General features: G+C 29.5%; 1 protein-coding gene across 1 annotated transcript; it reads right to left on the reverse strand.

The window, feature by feature from the left end:
• Positions 1 to 19,482: 19,482 nt before the first annotated feature.
• Positions 19,483 to 20,334, reverse strand: LOC123298717 (integrator complex subunit 12-like). The gene has a single exon (XM_044880810.1). The coding sequence runs from the start codon at positions 20,332 to 20,334 to the stop codon at positions 19,483 to 19,485; it is 852 nt and encodes a 283-aa protein (XP_044736745.1).
• Between the last annotated feature and the right edge of the window lie 655 nt (positions 20,335 to 20,989).

A 20,989-nucleotide genomic window follows, 5' to 3' on the forward strand; every position in this document is an offset into this window, starting at 1 on the left:
CCGAAAGAAAAATTTTTTGTAATGAAAAAAATATTTATTGCAAAAAAGTACGATATAAGTGATGAACTGCACCACCTTCAGTAGGTGGAAGATTCGCTATCTTAAGTAACCACCTACATATTGAACTTTTAAACTTTTCAAATCACTCCGTACCAAAATCACGACTCAGTACCGATGCATTTTTCATTACAAAAAATTTTTCTTTTGGGGGTATTATTATCAGTCAAATTCTGTTTTAAGAGCGGGTTTTTATCAATTGTCAATGCATTCGATCTACTGACTTAGTACTCTAGCATCATCCGGATGACCGTAAAAAAAAAAAAAAAAAACTATTTTGCTTGCAGTTTGGAAACAATTTTAAAACTTCTAGCACAGTTTTACGAGATGCCCAAGCAAATTTGTGAAGAAAAAAACCTCCATCCATAACTAAGACCTCACTAATAGTATAAAATATCAACTAGAAGCAATTATATTTACATAAAAAATTGAAAAAATAATTAATATAGTGTTTCAAAATGTTTCACAACTGATTTTCAACCGATATTTCGCATGTTATCGATCAATTAATCAAGCGCGCAATATCCGCACATATTCAGGCAACTATTAAAGAAAATTTTAAGCACAGAAACGTTTATAAAAAAGCACGCGTATATGAGCTATTGGAATTTAAAGAAACATGGCTTTTGGTCGATAAAAGCGATTTTTGCCCAAACTTTTCAATATTTCTCAAATTTGCTAAAACGATCTTCTTGGGCATATTAAGGACAAACTTTTCACTAAGGGTCGTTTAAAAATATATTTTTTTTCAGAGAGATATGGGCGTTTCAAAAAAATGCAATTTTTAACAGTTTTTTTTCAATAAATTTTATATTTTATAATTTTTTGACATCTAACTGGGCTAGATCGATTTGAAATTAAAAGTTACGCATTTTTTGTTCGAAACTTTTTTTTATACAAAGCGTATTTTTTAAAAAAACCTAAAAAAACTGTTTTCGAGCAACTTTGGCAGCCATTTTGAATGTCTTCCGGTAATTTAAAAGTGTAAAAAAATAGTGCATTGAATTTTACGGAAAATTTACGACTTTTTAAATGTATTGGTTTGCTGTATCTCGGTTACTAAAATTTAACATTGTGCTCAAAATAGATAGACTAGACTAGATATTAGCTAAAGAAAAATGACTACTGCTTTTGCTTTATGGTAAGGCATATTTCAACGTAAAATTTATTTTTTTGTGTTTGTTTTCGCCGGCTGATGATTGTGTTCCTGGCTTCTGTTGACTTTTAATAATATTATAACACATTTTTATAGGCGTATAATAAATTTTAAGGTCAGATTTTTATTTTGTATATAATAGGTAAAATGATCCCCTTTATGTAGATTAAAAATGATTCTTATTTTGTGTATAGTAAGTAAATGATCCCCCATCTTGTGGCGGGTTTTAAATGTGTTGATTTTGAAGATTTTACCTGTGATTTTTGTGTTTAAATACTGATATAATGTAAAATATCAAGTAATAATTTTATTTGAACTATTTGATAAAAACCCAATGGGAGCGTAGTTTTTTTTAAGCAACTATGAGTACACTCAGTTCTAGGATGTGTGTTATTGCTTTTTTTAAAATTTATAATAGTTTTTATACAGTAATTAATTAAAAAATTAAAAAAAGGACACAGTTATTGCAAATGTTTTTAAGTTTTCACTTCCGTCGACACACCCCGTAACTGACTATGATTCTTTCATCTATTTTTAATCATCTACGATTATTTTGAAGCTGTTTCATATCTGTTTTGAATAAACTGTGTGGGTAAATATATATCGTATTTATAGTTGTGCTTTTGGGATAATTCCTCATCTGATAAAATTTAATATTAAATCTACAGTTGTTCATTTTTGCATCTTTTTCGTAAACAGTTTTCGTATTTTTATGTACGTACTTCATTCTACTGCATGTACATAAAATGCGTAGACAAGACTATGAGTGTTGAAAAGACATCCGTTCTACTTATATGAATTATTACATTTCTTTTTTAAATTATAAACATTATTACTTCAAGTACACTATTTCATACCGTTTATTATGTAGGATATGTTTTCTTTATGTAGTAAGTATTTACTTATTATGATAATAAATGGCATATAAAAAGCATTTAAGGTGAGAATGTCAACTTCAAAACAACCGTAATAAGTGTGAAAAGGAGGAATATTAAACAATATGTTGAAATTAATTAAAAAGACTCTAACATTAATGAAATGTTATTTGCTTTTATTTTAACAAATAGATGGAAACAAAAAAAGTATGGAATCGAACCCAGGTCTTCTAGATATTCGGCCTAGGACGAAGCCACTCCGTTACTTTTCTTGCAAGTAATTAATCCAACTATTTATTTAACAACGTCGTGCCTAAAAAACTATTTAAAATACCATGTTTGAGAGACTTTGACTTGAATTATAAAAAGTATACAAAATTTTGAAACAAATTTACGTTTGGTTTCATGATAAAAATAGTTTTTCTTTGTTAGTTTATGAATAATTTGTTTAAAAATAGTAAGAGTAAAATATTCAATTCAATTTTTTATAGAAATCAATAGGCTGTGACCCGTAAAAAGAGTAAAGAGTTTTTCAACAGTTTTTACCTGTCTTTCGGATGATCGACAACAGTGAGGTAATAAAAAAAAACTGAGGGTCTCAAACAATATACTCTTTGTGAAAATATATTTCTATGAAATGAGTGAACCCCGAAAAAACATGCTGCAGGTAAGTGAAGCTTTTTGAATTTAAACGCAAACTTTTGATAAGTCTGTGTAATAAAAGTTTTACGAATCATCATAATTCAACTCATGTGATAGTTAAAGTAAAAAGTTTTATTCATCAGAGAAATCGGTTTTTTCACTTGAGTTGAACATGATCTTTACATGTATGAATATTAGAAATCGAAAAATCTGTACTTTCTCCCTTTTTTACTCTAATTTTATCTTGAAATCATGATCATTCTTTTAAATCTGTTGTTCTAAGAACTATTTAAAGATTTTTTATGGTTAAGCATTCAAAATAATTCCAGTATGTCTACCATTTCTACATACGGAAGTTACTCTTTTCCGCATCTCTTGTGACTCAAGTTATATAGCAAGTTCAACTATATTAAGTTTATATTAAAAATAGTTGGCATTTTAATGGAATGAAGAAGTATCGGGAAAAAAATGCATGTAATGTTTGAGAACATGTTATGCATACATGTTATGCATTAAATCGATGCTGTAACCATCATTTTAAAAAAAGGCTGTATTAAAAACGTATAATAAGAAATAACGTAAATTACAAAACAAACAAAAATTAAATAATAAAAATATTATATTTATTTTACCTCAATAATGGTAATGGGGGAATTATTCTCGCATCGCCTAAGCACTAAATGAGCAAAAAGAAAAACCACCAACACATAGTACAAATAAAAAAATTTTTTCCCTACACACATATACACAATTCTCACCGGTTTACGCTATTGCTGGTAGAGGTACGCTCTTGTACCAAACCCATCCAAGCAAAAAGACACCCACATACAAAACCACCCTATTCTAGCATATTATCCGTCGTGTTGTACAACGAAACACCAACAACTACCACATAGAATACATCCGCTTTTCTAAGGCATTCGTTTGTCCGTCTATCTATCGACATTAGCACACACAGCATGCAGTAGGACTTACTAATAACGGACATTACATATACAACAACTATAAACACACGTCATACGAAATGAATAATTATTTTTTAACGAGCCTGATGGCCGTCGTTGTCGGCTTCTGTGTAATAGGTATAACACTATACATTATACAATATAGATATATGTTTTACTGCAGTAGATTATTACATTTGGAAGTGTAACAAAACTGGAAGCAGGCGATACGTTAAGGTGAGACTACCTCTGGTTAAATCTTACGACGAAATATTTCTTATAATTTACAACATTAGTGAGAACATAATTTTGTGAAACAAAAAAAGTATATTCTAAAAAACTGAATATAATTTTCTAATAATTTGAAGAATTTAAAAATGACATTTTTATAATATCAATAAGAAGTTTAAACTACGTTTCTTAGATACTTGATCTTATACTACTCAGAAACTATGCGTATAATTAGCCCATGTGCTGGACAAATCCAAATCAATAAATCGTATACAGCTTAAGATGATTATTGAATTTTGGCTTCCCTTGCTGACACTTTCCTCTTCACTCATATTAATCTATTCCACACCTGAAATTTCTCAGCATCCTCTTGATCCACCTGAGACTTACTTGTCCCGTTTAATGCACACTGCTGCGTTACAAAGAGACCCTTTAGAATTTTAAATTAGTATGGTTCTTAGCTTGTGCCTGATAAAAATCTGATCGGTCGTTTGAATATTGTCCGTTTTCTTTGTTCTATTGAAATATAATGAAGGATACAAATGGAAGGGGTTGAATTTTTTTTGTTTAGCAAGTTCACAATGAGCTTTTTCTAAAAAGTATATTGCAATGCTAAAAATGTTAGACTTTTAGTGGAAACATTATTTGATAATTACGTGTATGGTGGTCAAATCTAGCAGTAATATTTTTTTTTTGCGAAGCTAAATGCTATTATTAGAAATTTCTTTGCAATTAACACGAAAGTATTAAAATACTCATTTCTGTTTGGCTTTAATAAAGTTCAAGGAAAACAATAAATGAGAGTATTTTTTCAAGACTGATTTTCATCTAAATTGATTCATTATTTAAAAAGATCATTTGTAAATTAAACTAGTTTAAAAGAAAATGCTAGTTTTTTTTATAACTTAACTAAGTATGTACTTATGCGGAAAAACTATCGAGCGCCCATTCATAAAATACATCTCGCAAGCGTGTGGAAAAAAATTTCTGCTTAACATGAAGAAGTGGCATGAAAGGTTGATCTCTTGAGAAAATTTCTTAATTAATTTCTTAATTTTCATGTCGAAAATTCTTTTCGATGTTCAGATTTTTTTTCTCACTAGATATAATATACCACTAACATTATAAGCTTTGTTTATACTTGACCGATTCTTTTTTTATATTGTATTAAAATGCACATTTAAATTATTAAAGTCTACTCGCGAGGAATAATTAAACACGTTTTGTATAACAAGAATTATTTAAACTATTAAAACTTAAACAATTTTTAAAATATTTTTAACCAACTTCAAAGTTATAAAAAAAACTAGCATTTTCTTTTAAACTAGTTTAATTTACAAATGATCTTTTTAAATAATGAATCAATTTAGATGAAAATCAGTCTTGAAAAAATACTCTCATTTATTGTTTTCCTTGAACTTTATTAAAGCCAAACAGAAATGAGTATTTTAATACTTTCGTGTTAATTGCAAAGAAATTTCTAATAATAGCAAAAAGCCATGAGTTTCTATGTGATATTCGATTGCTTTTGCCCACTTGCAGCTTTTTTTTATATTTTGATCATTTAATTGCTAAACAAGATTCTTTCGCTCACAGATCTGTGATTTATTGACTAGCCTTATTCTTTTCTATTTGTTTGGCGTCTGTTTGATCTTTTTCGTAGTAACTTTTTCTGGATTGTTTAGAAAACCGAATAAAGGAAAAAATTGACCGAAAAAATATAATTGCAAAAAATAGACCAAAAAATATTTCTTTAATGGTGTCTCATCTTTGCGAGAGTTAAAAACCGAACCCAACTAACTCCTCTATAGTCGACAAACTCAACCCAACCAATTCGCAATTACAGCAAAATTCGGGGATCTATAAAATTTTCGATCTTTTTTTTCGATCTATTTTTTCCGGGTACCGGGTCTATTTTTTCGGATTACCAAGAAAAACCTATTACATCAATTTTTATCGATTTTTAACTTGGCACAGTGGTATAGTAGAGTGTACTAAGCATTGATGTGTACTAAGCATCCGTTAAACTCCATACTTTTTTGGTACGGTGGACTTGAATTACATTTGTACTTACAATATTTACAATGTGCAAATGAATTTCAAAAAGAAACATGAAAAAGAAATAAAAAAATATAGAAAAAAATTTAACACCTCTCTTATATGTTTTAAATATTCATCACACACCATTTAAGTTAGAATCATAGTTTTAAGTTCAAAATATAAAAAGCCGTGGTGGATTTGACATTTTAGGCTAAGTCATTAGCTTTCTAATATAGCAAATATTATAAATATTTTTATATTTGCTTCTGATATTAAAAGTAAAATTTACCATTTCACTTTTTTCAAGCATAATGTCCAAATTTTACAAGGAACGGTTCCATTATTTGATCAATAGTATTATAAATCTCGGTACTTTCGGGTAACCCAAGGGACTTACAAACGATGATAAGTCAATTGAATTCTTCCTGCAGGCTCTACTTTCGGATAACCCAAGGGACTTACAAACGATGATAAGTCAATTGAAATCTTCCTGCAAGGAAATAGGGCTGAACATAAATCGTAGCAAGACAAAAGTAATGTCAAATAGTCAAATGACATTGATACACTCAAACGAGGTCGTCCTTGAATATGTGTATCAATATAAATACCTTGGGAAAATAATAACGATCCAAGATAACTCAGATGAAATCAAAGCCAGAATTGCCAGTGCGTGGAAAATGTTTTGGTCTTTAAAACATATATTCAAAGGTTGCATCCCAATAAGCTTAAAGAGAAAGGTGATGGATGTTTGTGTCCTACCAGTCCTAACGTACGACTCCCAGGTTTCGGCACTAACAAAAAAAGATTACATAAAACTCCGCTCATGTCAACGTGCACTAGAATGCAGTTGGCAATGGGCTGGGCATGTGTCGAGAATGGGAGGAGAGCTTTTGAAGAATGCGCTAGGTTAAACGATGGAGGGACGAGATAGTGGAATTTGTAGGTGATCAATGGATGCGCGAAACCAAAGACAGAGAAAATTTACAACTATTAGGGGAGTCCTTTGCTCAACCAGTGGGCTGATTATGGCTCTTATTATATTATAAATCCTATTTGAGTACACTACGTTTCGAAGAAAGAACCCTTTAAGTCCATGTGCGAGTCCGACCGGTTCCGGCCACTCGCTAGTTTTAGTAGTACCTACTACAAACTCGTTATGAAAAATGATAATTTATTGAGAAAATCATTTTGCCATGCAACAACCGGTGATTTAAAATAGAACTATGATAACAGGCTTAGACTATGTTCCAGTTTTGGTTGAATAAATAGATAGGTATTAATAAATCATGTTTATTCACAGTAATAGCGCGATTTAATAGTTGGTGAGGGTTTTTGTTTTTGAACTTCATTTCATTAGTTTCATTTTTCGAGGTAAAAGCAACAACTCTCTACCAGAAAGTTGATAAGTACATATTTAATATTATGACAATGGAATTTTCAAACCTCTATACTTTAATTGCCAATTCAGTACAAGTGAACTATGTTTATTTATGTTTAGTGTTGTACTAATCAGACACAATGTAATTGGCCGTTAATAATTTTTAAAAAGTTTGTTGTATAGTCTTCATATAAGTTGTTACAGAATACCACTAATCTGTACTCCTGCTTAAATGTACAGTTCTTTCGGTTCTTGAATAGTCGATTATTACCAGATTTCATATTTTAGCATGCATTTGGAAATGCATTTCTTTATGGTTATAATTTTATATTAGTATGTAAGTAAGGGCTGGAAATGTCTCAAAAAAGTTTATGTCTAAAGAGTGTGATTGCATTTACTTCTTTTACTAGTGCCGGAAAAAAAATTTTTTTTATTTAAAAAAAAAAAAGATTCCAAATTATTTTAGTGTGGATGTAATTTTAATCCTACCAAAATTCAATCGCAATATTCAGAAAAGCAATATTCGAAAGTCAGCCTTAAATTGAACTCTTGAAAATGTTGTCATAGTACCATATTTGGTAAACAAATTTTAAATGTCAACTCTCACAAAAAGTTGAGGTATTGAATACATCAAAATGAGGAAGAAGAAATCTCTAGAAAACTAATCGAGATTCATACCATAGTAACTTAGATGTCTTTTTTTTCTTAGGTTCTTTTTTTCCAGCTCAAGAAAGGGTTTGATGGGTGCTTCTCGGGGAATCATGTACAAAGTTCCAAGAAAAGCAGATGTCAATGAAAATAAAATAAAATAGTTCTGCGATGCAAGCCGGTAATAACTTGCTTGAAATCCTATAAAAACTTATTAAGTACTTCTAGATTCCAAACCTCAAAGGACGAATTTTACCAGTTGCTATAGACATTCAGATCCATTAGATGTGAACCATAAAAAAAGACGTTATAAAATATACATTTACTGCAGCCATATAAAACAGTTTATTATTCCAAAAACCACCCATTTTTTACATACAAGATAAACTTTTGAGGACATGTAGAATTTGATTAGCAGACTTCAAAGAAAAAAGTTTACATTTTTAACTTGGGCTTAAAATTTATATTTTGGACTCGCGTTGGGAGGAGTGTATGCAAAAAGTGAGGGGTGAAGTTTGTGGTAACAAATTTTAATAAACTAAGAGAAGGTAAAAATGAACGAAATGAATATGACGACCAGAGATAGGAAATTTCAACATATTCGGTTAATACTACAGTTTTAGTTTATGTGCACAGTTACTATTTCTTTGTCTACTTTTATTTCTATTTTTCAGGTTAGAAAATGATGATTAATAATCAAAAACCACTTATAAAAATTAGTAATTTAATTTAAAAAAAGCAAATAAAGTAAAAATTAAATATAAATGATAATATTTTTGATTGAATGATTCTGTCGTGTTTGATTGCTACCGACGATATTTTCTATACCTTCACACATATAGGTGTGGTTATCAGACTTCATGTTGTTCGGGAAGTGCTCAATCAATTTCAATCAAAATATAATTTCTGTTAAACTGGCTTTCACCATCGTATATAAAAATATACTTACGGGAAAATAATAGATCTCCCATGTTTAAAAAAAAAGAATATTAAATGCAGAATCGGATTAAAATATTTTTTATTTATTCATTCGTAACTTTTTCATTCGCTTTAAATTTAATACTTTGTTTTAAAATATCTGTTGCTGCTTCACAACATGATTTACACAATCATTGGTCAGTTGGATTTTTGCAATCGTTTTATTTATACGTTTATATTTTTTATCAAGTCGAATTTTATTTTGTTGGAACAGATACACAGAGCGTAAATTTTTTCTCTTTTTTCCCACCATTGCGTGGTTGTATAAACTAAAAATAAAACTAAGCATTTATTGAAATATTCCATAATCAGTCTATATTTTATGGGATACTGAAAATTTCAACTATAGCAACGGTTGCAAAGTGAATAATTTTATGGCGAATATCTACCTGGAGTCTAGCGTATAAGAATAATATTTTACGATTATTATTCCGTAAAGAACTTCAAAAAGTATATCGAATGATAATACGATACCGTGGAAAAACTGTTCTCTACTTTATTTTACTAAATCAGCACAAAAAGTACCTATTTATTTTCACAATTGTATTAAAAAAAATCATAGCTATTAGCCTGAAAAATGCAACAAGACAGAAAAAAAACTTGAAAATTTTGTGAAAAACTGAGTTGAAAACATTATGTGTTGAACACATTCAAATTGGACAAGCAATACCCATGATTTACAATTATTTCAAAATATTCACAACTAATATTTTTAAATTATATTTTTAAATATTTTGATAGACCAATGAACTGAACTCGAAATAAAAATGTTACACTGAAAAAAAAAATTAAAATAATGACAATCTCAACCCGAAGTATGCCGTTTCATGTTGAAATAAATAAAAAATAATTTCAAACAATTGCCTAACGATCGGAACAAGTACAGCTAAATATTTGAATTTACAATAGAATGGGATTGGATTTAAAATATGAATTCATTGATATAAAATCACTGAAGTTAAATAAACAAAATCATTACTTCTATGAAAGAGATTGATTTTAGTTCGAATCGATGAATTGAAAGAAAATTTCTTTGCGTTTGCTTTAAATAGAGTACTTGGTTATTATGATCGCCTATCTATCATGTCTTATTCATATGTGATTGAGTAAACTTCACGAGGATTGTTGTTACCAGCTCACAGATAGTTTGAATACAGATTGATCATTTTTATAACATTTACCATATTTTTTGGTATATATGTAACAAGCATCGATAGCGCAGATGGTTAAGCTGAAGACTTAGGACCCTAAAATCAATAGTAATCTATATTTCGCTGGTTCAATCCGATTTGAAGAAATCTAATTTATTTTAAAATAAACCTATCAGCAGGTATAATCTTTTTATTTTGTTTACCTTCTCGTTTAGTAAAAAAAGATCAACAATCAGTATTTTGTCATAATTTATAAGTGGTTGAACCAATAAAGACACGATTGTTTAAAACTATGTTGCATTTCAAAACAACAATATTTGAAATTTGTTACACAGTATATTACTTTTATACAAACAACTCACGCGTTTGTGTCAACTTCACCACTCAACCCCGTACGGTAGTTGTATCATATTTGTGGCACCATTCGCCCTATATGATCTCGCGGTGAGGATGAGACAGCCTCATATCGGTTGGTATTAAGAATTTTTTTTTAGTGTACCGAAGTTTGTTTACAATAAAGTATTTTCAATACATACCTGTGTTAAACTATGTATATGTAGTACGTTTGAAAATTGATTTTAGGTGCGGTTTAATGTCATATTAAATGTTTTGTCACAATCGATGTGATACTTTTATACAGTTTATACAACACATTCTTAACACCTACTGCAAAGTGGTTTAGTAGCTAATAGCTATTTGATAAGGATTTCATCTTGTATATACATTCTTTGTTATCTTACTGTAGTTATCAAAGAGCTAGAGCATTATGAATAAACAGGAATATTTGTTGATAAAACGGGAAAAATGGATTACACATCAAGTTTTGAAAGCTATTGAGAGTTTTGTAAATCCTGAATAGTCTAAGAGGGAGATTTATAAAAACACCTGCGAATATTGTTAGATTACACAAGAGTACTTTTTTGCTGAAAACAAAATTTTGCTCCTTGATACCAAATTTTTTCCAGATCGGACTTAAATTGCGACCGCTAGAGAGTGAGTTTACAAACACATAAACGTATAGTTATCATTTTTGAGATCTAGAAGGTAGGACTGATGAACATTTGGAGAAATTTTTCCAAAACTCCACCATCAGTACAAAAACAATAGCTCCATGTCCTTCGACAAATCGCTAAAAAGAAAATTGAACAACAATAGGCTTAGAAAATCAGGATTTTGAAGCTAGCAAATCGACCGCATAATCGAAATATTCTTGAGCAAACTTTTTAGTATATGAATAATCATATAGTAGCGATTTTTGCTTTAAGGTTCATTCATTGGGTCTGTTTATTGAGTTTTAAGGAATTGGATGAAACTGTCTAACAAATCATTAACCTGCCTTAATGAAAAAAATTTATCATTAATATTCTTCAATATTGCTTTGCTTCTCAAACTCAAATAAACTTTATTAAAAGATAAACTTTATATTGCGTACTCTTAACGTATTGTATATGATTCAAAAGCTCGAAAAATGTTGTGAATTTTTTTGTTTTGTCAGGTAAATGCTTTACAATTTTTATAAAAGAGCTGCAAAAAAAAGAAATAAATATAATTGCTTTTTTTTTGGATCGAAAACTGTTGAAAGATTGACAGAAATTGTTGCATATGGTACAAATACCGTTTTGATAGATTATTTGAATCGAGTATTTTTATTTGTTATTTTTTTGAAAAATATATTAAAATAATTACAAACAAACTCTTTTTATAGGCTCTATAAATATCATCTAATTACCTGAGTTGATAGGGAGAAAACACTCCAATACCCTACTATACTGCTTAGAAAGTCAAATTAGTTGCCATATCTCGGAAGCGGCTCAATTAAGACATATATCCTTATGAGAACTTTTGGCTTACGCCCATAAAATTAAAGCGTTTTTTGCGACTCACAAAATGGATGTATGTAACTGACCAACAGAATGAGTATATCTTTCAGAACTCATAATTTTTTAATTTAAAAATATTTTTGTTTATGTTCTGTATATTTATATTAAAATACTTTTTTCATTAAAATAATTATGCAATAGTTTTTCTATTTAAAATTATAAAGTGCATCTTTACTACTTAACCGTTCAGAGAATTTTATAATTTTATGAAAAATATATTTTTCCATGTATAAATTGAAAATTTTGATTAAAAACATTATATAACTTAGATGGTGGAATATAAATAGACGGCTTACCGAATAACGAGTATGTTGTTTACATTGCGACGTACCTACACATGTAACCGAAGAATATTTGTAGACTGGCCTTTATATGCAGATACTCTTAAAAATGACCTAAAATTTAAAATAATCAACTTCATTACAAGGTTTTAACTTTTTTTGGTCCAATACCAAAATTATTTATTTACATACTCCTCGAGTTTCCAACAGATTTTTAAGATTTCAGCTTGGCAATCGTATTTTCATTAGAATTTGAAACATTGGTTTTCCGAATGCTAGTTGTTGAATCATTAAAGATTCTTTGGGGTATTGTTACTTTATATCGTTTATTGTTGGAATCTTATAGCAGCCCAAGAATTTCTTCTTTATTAATGCCAAAATAACAGCCCGTCTTAATACCCTCAAAAGTGTAAAGTAAATGAAATAAAAATAAGGTCACTGCGAAAGTATTAAGCAGTTTGCTTGCTTCTTATGATCACTTTTGGACAGAATTATACAAATCATATGTATTGTTCATCGTTATCAAAGCAGCAACAAGTTTTTATCAGTTTACAATTTTAATGGCATAAAAGTAAAGGTACTATTTGTGAAATATGGCGTGAAATATGAGAAGATCCTATTTTTGCTGCAGATATTTCTACCTTTGGTATATGTTAACAATTTAAAAATAAAATTTGTCTTTAGTGTAAAATCACATAGAAAACGTTACCGGTTCTTATACATATTTGACAAAATTTCAAGAATCTCGCAAAATTAGACAGGAAATGGCTTTGTGTGAAACTTTTTCTAATCCACTCTGAAATGTTCTTTGGAACTTCTGATCAAAAGCTCTGACGGCCACAAATATTTTTTACTAGTAGTTTTCGAGCTATGGGCTTTATAACTATAATGAATGAGTAACTTTGATCTCCCATAACTTGAAAGCTACCCGTTTGAAAATCTTGTGTCTGTGAAAGCTTTTGATCACAACAATCTGAAGAACATTTTGGGGGTGGTTTGGAAAAGTTTCACAGAAAGCCATTTTCCTAGTCATATAGGTACTAAATAAAATAAACATGTAGCACCCGTTAAAAAGTTTTGTGACCGTGAGATTTTTTGATCAAAACTCTCTGTAGAAAATTTTGGAAGCGGTTTGAAAAAGTTTCACAGAAAGCCATTTTCCTATCTAATATCTGGTGGAATCCTTTTCATTGTAACTCATTTCAATATAGTTTTAAACGAATCATTCGGTATAGAAAGGGTATTAGTAGTTCACTACAAATGATTATAGAATTTTTTTAAATTGGTTTTCATTGACTATCAGGGTGTAAAATCTGTAGTAATATTTTCATAACTCTCATATCGTTGCAATAATATGCATGCAGTAGGTAAATTTGAAAATATTATTTATATATTTTTATAAAAATAATGTGAAAAATATGATATCTATGTGGAAAAAATACATAATTTTAATTAAAAACATTTGTTAATTTATTTTTACTAAAAAAAATGTTATGTTACTAAAATTTATTAAAATAAAGATTTTGAGCATTTGGCTGATTATTTTCGTGTCTATATTATACATTTATACTATACATGGCAACCTATAGCAAAGAAGGCTGTAATTTTTAAATTAAGTGCATATCTATTATTATTGATCAGTGGTACATTACATTGTTTGAACCAACGTACATGAGGATATGGCTTTTCAAAATTTTACCTCCTATAATATTTATTAAGAAAACTATTGAAAATAAAGTTACAGTAATGAGCGATACATTTGAACAAAATATTCATATTTTAGTCTATCGTTTCCAATCAATAATGTAAAATGTTTGTACCATATAACATAAAATAATTTATTACATGGTTTTAATAGTTATTTTAGTGTTATTTCATTAATGACCATTATCGACTAAAGAAAACTAAATAAAGTAATATATTATATACTTACGCGACAAAAAACGTTCATTTACATACATATGTATATGGTATGTATAAACCACTACATATTTTACATTTTCCGGATCCGGTATAGATATCGTTCGTTTGTTGTTGTAGTCGAGGACAATTTTCTCTTAGGTACAATAATCTTTATTTACCACCACACATAATACACTTGTAACGAGTAATCGTAAATGATTGATTGTTCCAAAAACTTGATTAAAAACTGCGCTTTCTTCTTCATTTATTTCAGTCCGGTCAGTTGGTTGTATTAGGAAATTGTTGGAAAAATGATAATAGATTTTATGACACTTAATACTTGAAGATTTTTATCAACGACGTGTGGTTTTCTTATAAGAAAGGGACACTATTTATTTTTAATCCCCGAACTAAAAAAAGAAGGGTGTCTGTGGCATCCTAGCGCCTAAACGGATGAACAGATTTCGTTTTTGGTTTTTGTTTTGTTTGAAAGGTAATTTAATGGAGAGTGTTCTTAGCTATGTTTCAAGTGCGAGTTCTGAACGGGTACTGAACCCTTAGCACTTGAAACATAGCTAAGAATACTCTCCGTTAAATTACCTTTCAAATGAAATCAAAAAAATTAAAATCGGTTCATCGTTTTAGGCGCTACGATGCCACAGACACACACCGACACACACACATAGCGGTCAAACTTATAACATCCCTTTTGTTCGGGGGTTAAAAATGCTTTATCAAACACGATTCATCACCACAATAAGTATTTGAAAATCTCTCTGTAGTTGTGTGGTAAATATTACCTTTATACACACACAGATATTGTCGTTTGCTTTCGTTTGCTGCATAAGGCCATTATTTTGTATAGATATCATGCTAAAAACATAAAGGTATATAATTGTGTATATATACATGGATATACATACATATAGTTATCGTGAATGGAGTGGGTGGTTTCTGTTTTCATTATTAGTAAGTAATTTATGTTTTTTAACATCCTTTTCTAGAAATGTAATTATCATAACCGAATATTAATCACGGTAACTTAACGATAAATAATTCATAGAGTGTAATGTCTTCGTATCGAAAGCTGACTAAAATTGGTAGTCTTTTTGTAGTATATACTTGCGTTTATTATTATTATCGATTGCTTGAGTCATCAGAATTAAAATTTTTAAACTGATTTTAAACAGTTTCTCTAAAATTATGTTCTAATTACGGTAAATCCGTCTGATTGCTGCACATTCTTAATAAAAATAAGCATTCTAGGATGGGTTAATCTTTTAATCTTCAGATTAAGAAATACTTTTTCAAGAGTTACTCATTTCCTTAAAAGTTTATTTACTTAATCAAAGTATTGTTTGAACACCTATAAAAACGAGATTCTAATAATCGATTTGGGAATGTTTGATTCAGCTTTTGTGCAGTCTGGAGTGTTTTACTAGTGATGTTATAAAGAATCATCAAGTTTCGAATTTCATCATATCAAAGTAAGTAAAAAAAATAACTAACTGAACTAAAAGGTAGAAGTTACAAACTTAATGAACACTACTTATTCATTTTTATACGTTGAATATGACATCTAAGCACAACCACAGAACTGCATTAATATCATGAATAATATCATGTGATTCAAAAATTTTTTGAGCTACTTCTTGATGGTCTTTATGAATGAAACTATATGGTAGGTGTTACACGATAACGACTTGAGAAAGGGCTGACTGAATGAAAATGGAAATTGGGGAAAAAGGGGGTTTAAAATTCGTGTGACATAAATTATGGATGACCCCTATAAAAACATTATTTTAAAATTCGCCCATCATAGTTGACACTTTGTTTTTTGTAATAAAACGTAGCAAATTCAAACAATTTAAATAAAATTAGTGATAACAAATTAAAATTTATTCATAAATATAATTAGAACAGTAATTGATGAATAATGAATCCTCTTCAGTCCACTTAACAGCTAACAAACAACAAAATGGACCACACTGATTCGTCGTCACATATTAATATTGCAATAATGTACCTATCTCTATGTATGTATGTACCAATTATTATTAATTATTAATATTATGAAGTGGAAGCAAGAGAGCACTATAAACAATAAAGGCACGCGACTCTGTAGTACGACACGGTACACGGTAAAGCGACTCTCTCCAATTCAGTCAAGTGGTGTGCACTTAATAAACTTTTTAACTAGATTGTAACACCTATAAAATGACAGTCATTAATTATTATTTGTATGTATATTACGATATAAATTGTTTTTTTATATTCATAACATTCCAATTTGATCTTATCACCGATATTACGATAACCAATACCAATTAAGAGCTACAGTTAAATAAGACTTCCTAACTATACATGATGTGTCTAAATCACCGAACAGACAGATAGTTAACGGTTGAGGACTCGTTAATCATTTTTAGGTAGTGATGGATAGTTACGAGACGCTTGTACTCGCGTTATTTATTATTTCCGAAGTGCCAGATATTGTAAGGTGAGTGAAAACATTCCGCCACTTCCACTAATCAATGGATTAAAGGAGGACAATGTTTAAGTAAATACAAAAAAAAAATGGAAAAATGGCAAAGCCATGATGTTTATCTGGCATAAAATACAATTACCTAGACCGAGTTTTAAGAATGAAATTTCTAAAAAGAACTCTACCTTGTATTACCGGATCTATAACGGAAAAAATACGAAAAGGAGACAACTGGACATCAAATGTGTAATCCAGTTTTGGTCACCAAAAGCTTACTAAAAATTATAATAGGACTGGTTATGAGCCTTGTGAAAATTAAGTTTCCGTAATTGACTTCAAGTCTCTGAATAAAGAGATGCATTTCAGCGGTAAGCTCAACCTAAATTAGGAATCATTGTGAATTAACTTTATGTAGTTGTTATTTGTCTGTACCTCCGCAATTAACCGAATTAGAGATAAAGAAAATAGACAAATTAAAAATAAACAACAAAATTTAACTCGACTTCCAAAAATTAAAATTTCTCTTTTACAAAAATTAAATATGTCCGTCTAGTAGTCTTGGTCTTGGATGTTGACCTAAAACTATGGATTGAAGACTTTTTCAAATAGATCGAAACGCAAAACTCTTGCAAGCCTGTGAATAATTATATTTTTTAGTCGTCTATTTAAATAGAAAAACGATATATAAATTTTTGTAAAAGTGAACGATGTCATAAAATTTTTGACTTTATTTTCGAAAAACAATATATTTATTTTAGAAAATTAACAAAAGCTTTGTATTTGTATGAATATAAAAAGTATTTTCTTCATCAGACAAGCAGTTTGTCTGTCTGTCTGGCCATATTGTTTATAATGAATTGCTGTTAAGTACTTTACTATATACTTAAAGTAGGTACTACAATTATTATTATATAGTTTTGAAGTGGCCTTTGTGTAGACCGTGATGTGATGTTACAATACTAGAACAATTTGAATTATAATTATTATTGTGTCAAATTGGTTTGTTATAATAAGATAGGCAGTAGATACGACAATAAATTGACCTATTTATGAATGAGGTGCTTAGATTGTATTGAATTTATAATTAAATATTAATTAATTAGTATTTCCTTGTTAATGACTGTTGTAATCTGTGAATAACCCCGCTTTTTACTAGGGTTAGTTTTAATTAACGCGAATTATTTTTAATCTCTTCTAAGGTGCTTAAGAAATATTAGTTTCTATGAGACAGCAACGATATGATCACTAATACTTACCAGAGGGCAATTAGCTGAAAGAATCATTGTCCATGAGCGTTTGTTTTCAAGTAAAACAGCTGAAAAATGAAAATTTAAGGGCAAAAAAGTTGAAAAACACTTTTTTTAACACTTTAGCTCCACCTACCGCGCATATTGTTTGTTTGACAACATTGCACCAATGACATTAATTGTAGATAACAATGTCTTCTCGTCTTTAGAATAAATTTTTCTGTAGAATGCATAGTTTTTGAGAAAAATGCATTTCAAATTTTTTTTGAGTTTTTGAAACCCACACAGGTAGCAGTAAGCTTTCTTACATCATTTTCTAACGGCTTCATTTATTGTCGACAGATTGACTATACTATCTTTGTAATCTAATCATAATTTAATCTGGTTTATTTAAAAATCAATTTTAGAAAAAAATCTCAATAATTTTATTAAGAAATATTATCAACATTAAATTTCTATTATACAAAGATAATATAAAAATTTACACAACTACTCAACAACTTTTGATAAAATAACCCCTTCAGTTCCGGAAACTGAACCCAAGGGACTATTACTCATATTTTATGAGGCGTCAAACGGTCCCATAATACTGCCGTCGACACACTGTGTGTTGTAACTACCTATAGTTATATTTTCTCTCTCTAATACAACATATTGTCACAATGTGCCATTTCCTTTTAACACAAAGAGCATATGTTACTCTCTACCATATATGAGTGAAAAGCATATCAAAAACATTTATACATTTTCAGCAAATATTAGAACAATGAAAATTTAAATTTGCACATAATATGTCATACGAATTCATATTGTATTATTATTTTATGAATTTGTGGTGTTTTGCTTTATTCTTTTAATATTAGGTATTTTCCACAATAACCAAACTCAAATTTTATTTAGCTCTTTACATATTAGAGGAATGGGTGATTTTTAAAACAGATGAGATTAAATATTTATTAACGTTGAATCGTTAGTTCTCAACCTAAGCCAATATTAGTAACTCTGTTAACCAATTTTGTACACGGTATGCCTGGGGTAGTGGTTTTGGATCCCGCCGTTGGTTCGTGTCCATAGCCTATGAATAAAAAAAATGGTGAAAATCAGCCTGTAGAGGCGAAGACCTTTATTCTATCTAAAACAAGGCGGTAAAAAAGTTGTGGGGTAGGTAATTAACATTTTTCCTTATTAACTTCATATTATTTTTTATCTGAGGATCAAATCATAATTAAAAATGATGGCCCGTATAATTTTGGAAAATTAAACAAGTGAAATTTACAAAATTTAAAAAACCCCCGACAAATTTTTCGATTGCGGAACCTTAAACTGGCACTTGAAACAGAGAGCTAAAAACACTCTCCGTAAAATTACATTTCAAAAGAAACCAAAAAAATCAAAATCGGTTCATCCGTTTAGGCGCTACGATGCCACAGACAGACACACAGACACACAGACGCGCACACACATAGCGGTCAAACTTATAACACCTCTCTTTTTTTAGTTCGGGGGTTAATAAAATTACAAAATTCAAGGGTCCTTTTTATTTCATATACAAAATTATATAAATTATTTTATAAACGAACAAATATTTTAACGACGTAAGCGATTACTTTCAGCAGCTCGTTTTTTCATATAATATAATCTTTTTTCAGCACTGGCAATATTTATTGTAGGACCAGTATTTCGAAATTGTGTTTTGGATGTACATTGTTTTGTTGGTTCATTTTTTGATTGGACTTCATTTTTTGATGTTGATGGTCGAATATTCTGTTCTAATAGATTTTTTTTATGTTTTAACGATAACAAAAGTTTTCTTCGATTATCGCCACTTGATTCTGGTTTGATTTGATCATTAAACAAGTCGTTTGTACTTTTTGAAATTTTTTTAACAATTCTTTTCGCAAAAACTTTCTGTTCATTATTTGATGGAGAACCTGATTTAACTTTTTCCAGAAATTTGGTTATGTTACTAATTTCATCCTTTCCACTATCACAAGACGACTTGTTATCATCGTTAAAATGTGATGTGCTTGAAGTTGTTGTTTTTAAACATTTTTGACATGTCCAGCCTACATTCATGTCGATTTCGACAATAGGTGGATTATGACAATTTTGGTGATACATCAAATGACATTTATCACATTCCATTAATTGATTACGATAACTTACTGTGATATCACTGCAAATTACACATTTCAAATCCTCTTCAAAAAGGTCCATTAAATCATCTGTTGTTGAATCAATTTTTATGGGTTTATTGTCTTGAATTGCCTTTGGCTTTTCTGACAATTTATGCAGCCCTTTGGCATGGCCATATTTTTCTATTGATAATTTTTCTAATAACACATACATATTGTAGTTACTATTTGGTTCAGATGACCACATTAATTCCATAATATTAACGAATTCATCATCAAATTCCTTCGATGAACTTTCTGACATTTTTAATCATTAATTTATTTTTGAAACTGTTGCATGTAACTATGATCTTGTTGCTACATAGGGTTTGGTAGGCATTACCATGGTAAAGCAAATAGTAAAAATCTGCGTAAAAGATTATTTGGAAACAATTTATAGCCGCGTTGTTGAAAATGCTCAGTTAAAAGAACTTTGTTTTGCTTATACGATCGACTAACATATTTTAACCCTTAAAATTTTTTTTTTGGTATTTTCTTTGAAATGAATATTTTTGCTGTAGGTACAATTTGGACTTGTTCAGATGATTTGCGATGCCTACACGAAAACCAAGCGCATAATCAAAAATTGTTCATTTTCGCTTTATTTGGATATAAGTGGACAAATTCTATCTTCAAATAGTGGCGCCCAAAAAATGTATGGCATTTATAGTAATTAGTATGAGAATTTTAAGGGCTGTATAATATATTGGAAAAAATATCGTATAAGATGAAATTGGTTTTAAAGAATATACATTTTTCTACATTTAGATATATAAAACATAATAAAAAGAATAAGCCTATGACCTCTGTGTCCTTTCAACATTGATATCGTCATTATGAAGATAAATCGTTATTAATCAATTCAACATCACTTTTCTGATTGAACTGATTGAATTTTTATTTTTATTGATAGACTTTTG

Source organism: Chrysoperla carnea, chromosome 4, assembly GCF_905475395.1.
Source record: "Chrysoperla carnea chromosome 4, inChrCarn1.1, whole genome shotgun sequence".
Lineage (NCBI taxonomy): Eukaryota > Metazoa > Arthropoda > Insecta > Neuroptera > Chrysopidae > Chrysoperla > Chrysoperla carnea.